This window comes from Bos mutus, chromosome 25, assembly GCF_027580195.1.
Source record: "Bos mutus isolate GX-2022 chromosome 25, NWIPB_WYAK_1.1, whole genome shotgun sequence".
NCBI lineage: Eukaryota > Metazoa > Chordata > Mammalia > Artiodactyla > Bovidae > Bos > Bos mutus.
Window position 1 is genome coordinate 23,921,427 of NC_091641.1, and position 6,000 is coordinate 23,927,426.

The 6,000-nt window shown below is 44.5% G+C and overlaps 1 protein-coding gene across 6 annotated transcripts in view; it reads right to left on the bottom strand.

Moving 5' to 3' along the window:
• ACSM5 (acyl-CoA synthetase medium chain family member 5) overlaps positions 1-4,484 on the bottom strand; it is a 28,455-nt gene extending 23,971 nt beyond the window's left edge. For all 6 annotated transcript variants that reach the window (XR_011462603.1, XR_011462602.1, XR_011462604.1 and 3 more), the window contains exons 1-2: positions 4,327-4,484; positions 1,509-1,724 (exon numbers count right to left, since the gene is read on the bottom strand). Coding sequence is in view for 2 of the 6 variants with exons in the window: in XM_070362347.1 (XP_070218448.1) it covers positions 1,509-1,712 (204 nt within the window). In the remaining 4 variants the exon portion in view is untranslated. The remainder of the gene's footprint in view (positions 1-1,508; positions 1,725-4,326) is intronic.
• Between the last annotated feature and the right edge of the window lie 1,516 nt (positions 4,485-6,000).

Here is a 6,000-nt window from a genome sequence, read left to right on the forward strand (position 1 = left end):
CTAAGGATGAGCTTGCATGCATGCATGCTAAATCGCTTCAGTCCCATCTGACTCTTTGCAACCCCATAGACTGTAGCCCACCAGGCTCCTCTGTCCATGGGATTCTCCAGGCAAGAATACTGGAGTGGGTTGCCATTGCCTTCTTCAAGGCAGGAGGAAGCTGCTGTCATCCCCACCTTACAGGGAAGGAGCTGGGGCCAGTCTTGCTGTTCACATAGCCTGTGGGCTTATGAAATCCAGGGCACTGTAGAGCCTGGGAGGAAGGTCATTTCAGGGAAGCACTGGATGAGCTTAGAGTGGTTTTATTTTTTAAAAAATCTTACACTTTGTAGATAGTAAAGGAGCACTCTGACCCCATCTCTTCTCATTTAATTCTCACAGCTCCAGTTGGCATACTGTATGACTCCATTTTTATAGATGAGACAACTGAGATCCAAGGAACCTAGCGATTCGCTCAAGGTCATGCTTCAAGCAGATAAAGCACATCTATCTGACAGCAAAACTTACTTTTATATCTCAGTCATTCTCATACCACCCCCATACATTTGACCATATCCACTATTACTACATCTACTCACAATATTACTTATTTCATCTTTTTTCTTTAAACAAGCTCTTCTTAAAATTAACATAAATAAATTTCTTTGAGACAAAGCTTATATTCTCCTATAAACAAAAGGTATCTTTGACATAGAGTACAAAGAGAGGCACAACAGACACAAGGAAGGGAGGATAAAGAAAGAAGCAAATGCACTGAGATACACAAGGAAACCAAGATCATCTGAATTCAATCCTATGTATTTGCTGTGATCTGTGAAAAGCTTTGGAGAAGGCAATTGCACCCCACTCCAGTACTCTTGCCTGGAAAATCCCATGGGCGGAGGAGCCTGGTAGGTTGCAGTCAATGGGGTCGCTAAGAGTCGGAAATGACTGAGCGACTTCACTTTCACTTTTCACTTTCCTGCATTGGAGAAGGAAATGGCAACCCACTCCAGTGTTCTTGCCTGGAGAATCCCAGGGACGGGGCAGCCTAGCAGGCTGCCACCGTCTATGGGGTTGCACAGAGTCAGACACGACTGAAGTGACTTAGCAGCAGCAGCAGCAGCAGTGAAAAGCTTTGAGCCTGAGCCAAGCTCTCTCCTTATTTAAAAGGGACAGGCCCAATGTGAGGAAGATACTAAAAACAGATTAGTAGTAATACAAAACTTTCCCCTTCTCTTGCTCAGAATGATTTGAAGGAAATCAAATCATTGATTTAATTGGGGCGTAACTCTCTCCCTGTGTAATTTGGAATGTGAAAATACTAGAGATTAGGTAGGGGTATCTAAGGCTCAAAACCTTGGTCATAATAACTTTTTTAAGGCTTAAATGCTCACAGTTTACATTTTAAGACTTTCAAAACTCTCAAGCCAAAATGTACACATGTCTTGTAGCCTCAAGTCTCAGTGGGGTTTTGTGAAGGTGGAATCTGATGCCCAAGTTGGACCCTAGGACACCGTGAGCTTCACCTTTTCCAGCTGACTCCACACGTCCAGCACATCATGGGCAAAGTTGAAATACTCAGGCACTGGCTGCCTGCCCAGGCTGATGGCTTCCCAGGTGGCCACAATCTTCTGAGGGACAGGAAGAGGCGGTGGCTGCCCATGAGACCCACAGATACCCCGGGCATTTCTCAGTGCCTGGAGGACCAGTTCTCTTAGCCATAGTCTCATCTTGCCTCCTGCCTGTCATCAAAGAAGAGAGAGAATGTCATCATGAATTTTGGGCTTTAGGGAGACACTGAGGTTGGAGAGAAACCTGTGGTCAGCCATAGGATGAATGCAGCACATATTAGCTTGTAGAGCAGAGTCTTGGGCTTTAATCTGAGTTCCATGGTGTGATTTTGATAATTTCTCCTCCCTGGGCCTGTGGTTCATCTTTTCCACCATTCACAGCCTGTTGGATCTCTGTGGAGGGCAGGAACTCAGAGCCCACCTCCTAAGGCTCAGTCCTTCAAACTGAATCCCTCAAAAAGCCTTTGGCAAATCCTGAACTGGCCTGACAAGTCTGAAGAAAGCTCCAGGGCAGCACCTTCCAAAAGAAATGTGATATGAACCACACCTCCTCCTGTAATGCACAATTCTCTGGCAGTTTCATTAAAATAAATAAATAAATAAAAAGAAACAGGTGAATACATTTTATTTAACTATTGTGGAATGGAATGGAATGAAGTGAAGTGAAAGTTGCTCATTCGTGTCTGACTCTTTGCAATCCCATGGACTATACGGTTCATGGAATTCTCCAGGCCAGAATACTGGAGTGGGTAGCCGTTCCCTTCTCCAAGGGATCTTCCCAACCCAGGGATTGAACCCAGGTCTCCCACATTGCAGGCAGATTCTTTACCAGCTAGCCGCAAGGGAAGCCCTTGTGGAATGGAATACTTCCTGCGATATCAGTGGGCAAGAAATGTAACAGCTATCAGTGATTTTGGGCTTCTAAATGTGAATGAGGGCTCCCCAAAGGGAATGCAATGCCTGCTATCCAGCAGATTCGATGCTCCCTATGGTGATTGCTGAGGAGCTGGGGGAGGGGTGGGAAGTGCAAGAAGCAACCGTCCACTACCTCTGCCATTCCTTATGGTGAACAAGAAAATTAAGGATGTAAACAATCAAGAAACAGGGTTTGGCCCCAGATAGCTGAGGGGCATATGAGTCAGAGAATGAGAGTTGCTCAGTCATGCCTGACTCTTTGCAACCTCATGGACTGTAGCCTGCCAGGCTCCTCTGTTCATGGAATTCTTCAGGCAAGATTACTGGAGTGGGTTGCCATTTCCTCCAGAGGGGCATATGAAAGGATGAATTATCTGGTTTTCCATACTTAATAATCTTCGATGTTCAGATTGCCTGCCCGCTTTGTTCCAAACTTGTATATAGCCTGACTCCCTTTCCTGCCTCCTCAGAGCAATTTTCTCAGGGCTCCTGAGATGCTGCCTCCTGGGCTGGGAGTCCTTAACATTCCCAACAAATAAAATAATTCTCTACTTTCAGGTTGTGACTAATTTTTCAGTTGACACTAGCTATATCCCATAATTTCAAACATGTAATCAATATCAGAAGACATTATTAGAGATATTTTATGTTCTGTTGTTCTTAAGTCTTTGAAATCCAATGTGCGTTTTCCATTTACAGGCACACTTTGGTTTAGACCAGCCACATTCAAATGCTGCAAAAGCTACACGTGGCTAGTCTCTACTGTATTGGACCAGAATAGTTTTAGTATCTGGATATTCAGAGTGTGGTCTATGGACCACTGACATCAGCATTACTTGGGAACATGTTACAAAGGCAGAACCTTAGACCTCACCCAAGACCTGTAGAATTAGAATCTGCACTTCAGCATGAACCCCAGGCCAGCTGAGCACATTAAAGTTTAAGAAGTGAAGCAGTGGGCACAGGACTATATCCCCAGATTCATTTCCTTTCTGCCAAGTTCCTCTTAGTAGTAATAATAATAGAATGCAGTAATAATAACTGCCATAGACTAAATGTTTGTGCTCCCCCAATGTGTAATTTAATCCTAACCTCGAATGTAATGGTGTGAGGAGGTGAGGCTGCTGATTGGTGATTAGGTCATGAGGGTGGAGCCCTTATAAAAGAGATCCCAGAGAACTCCTTCCTTCCTTCTGCTTGCTGAGGCTAGAACTATGAACCAGGAAACAGGCCCTCACACCAATCTGCCCATGGTGCCTTGATCTTGTACTATCCAGCCTCTAGAACTATGACAAACAAATGTTGTTTAAACCACAAAGTATGTGGTATTTTTGTATAGCAGCCAAAATGACTAAGACAACAATAATAATGTGCCAGGATAACAAGAAAAGCAATAATAACTGTCATCTTCTTGAGCATTTGAAAAGTGCTTTATAAATGTTAATTCCTTAAATCCTTGTAACTGTGTAATGTGCTATGTTCTCTATTTTACAGATAAAGAAAGTGAGGCCTGGAGAGGAAAAGTGACTTCCAAGTCTCACCTCCCAGGAAGCTAGACCTCAGCCCCTGTGTGGCCACCAGCCCCCCTGGGGGCCAGGCTGCAGGTGGTGGCTGCAGCTTCAGGACTCCCTTTCCCTCACCTCCCTCCCTTACTCCTTACCTCTCCAGAACTGTCCCAAGCCCTTTCCTCTGCCTTTCTCTCCTGGATTCCTGGGGTCCCTTGATAGCAGATAGTTAGAATCTCAGGCTTTCTTCCTAAGTGTACAAATCCCCATTTCCGGCCCTGCCCCCTTTAGGATTAATCAGTAAAGGCCTAGGGCAGCTGACACCTCCTGCCAAGCGTTTCTCTTCACTGTACCTTGTTCCTGAATCCAGGAAATGCGAAGACTTCCAGGTTTTACTTCAGCAGAATGCAGGCCTTTGTGCCTGTAAACATTCAGGCTCCCAGGAACGCTGGTAAAGGCAATCTGCTAACTCAGCCTCCCGTGGGAACTTTGGCCCCAAATGCAGCCAAGAGAGAGCAGAGCCTGAAGCCAGCAGAGGACGCATGGCGTCAGCTGGTCAGCACACTTGAGCCAGCGAGAGTGGCCCTGCAACCTTTTTTCACAGCTGGGAGATGCAATTCTAACCCCAGTGCCTGAAAATTCAGGTCACCATCTAATCCAGAAAGAGAACAGGAACTTTATTATATTCTTGCAGAAAGGAGAAAATAGTGACAATAATATAAATCAAATCATGTCCCTTTTCTGTGCAAAACCCTCCAGAAACAGGAAATAGACAAGAAGTAGCTTGGCAATTGCCTAGAGGAACTGGACACAAGGGATCTCTTTGTTGGAAATGTTCTAAACTTGGAGCATGGTCATGACTGCACATCTCTACAAACTTCAGTTCAATTCAGTTGTCGCCCAGTCATGTCCAACTCTTTGTGAGCCCATGGACTCTGTGACCCCTTGGACTCTATAAACTTACCAAAAGAAATTAACAGTAATACAAATAATTGCACATTTGAAATGAGTTAATTTTTTGGTATGTGAATTATACCAAATAAAGCTACTAAAAATAACTAAGCCTCCTCTGTTGCCTTGTGTCACTTAGAGTCAAAGGCAAAGTCTCGGAAACAGTTCTCACCGGGCTTATTGGGCGGCAGCCACTGTGGTCTCCTTGTGGGACTGAAGTTCTGGCTTGGGGTGGGGCTGCTGGTAAACTGGTTCTCTGAGAACAAAAACCACACAAGTGACTTACAGTGTTTGCTAGTACCTGTGGTTAAAAATTCCCACCATGGCCAGTTTCGATTCCCACAAGTTCCAACCAACCAGAGTTGCAAAATTTCTAAATATTAACAAGCCCTCAGGCTGGCTCTGGCCAGTGCTGCTTCAGGTCCTCCTTCACATGGCTCAGCTCATGGAGCTTTCAACCCACTCCCTCATCGAAAGTGGAATCCTCTCCTTTCTGATGCTTCCTATCCACTGTTCTCTGCTTGATCTTCCTCCCCAGGATTTATCACTTTAATCCAACTCTATGCCCCAACCAGTAATGCTGAAGAAGCTGAAGTTGAATGGTTCTATGAAGACCTACAAGACCTTTTAGAACTAACACCCAAAAAAGATGTCCGTTTCATTATAGGGGAGTGAAATGCAAAAGTAGGAAGTCAAGAAACACCTGGAGTAACAGGCAAGTCTGGCCTTGGAATACGGAATGAAGCAGGGCAAAGACTAATAGAGTTTTGCCAAGAAAACGCACTGGTCATAGCAAACACCCTCTTCCAACAACACAAGAGAAGACTCTACACATGGACATCACCAGATGGTCAACACCATAATCAGATTGATTATATTCTTTGCAGCCAAAGATGGAGAAGCTCTATACAGTCAACAAAAACAAGACCAGGAGCTGACTGTGGCTCAGATCATGAACTCCTTATTGCAAAATTCAGACTGAAATTGAATAAAGTAGGGAAAACCACTAGACCATTCAGGTATGACCTAAATCAAATCCCTTATGATTATACAGTGGAAGTGAGAAATAGATTTAA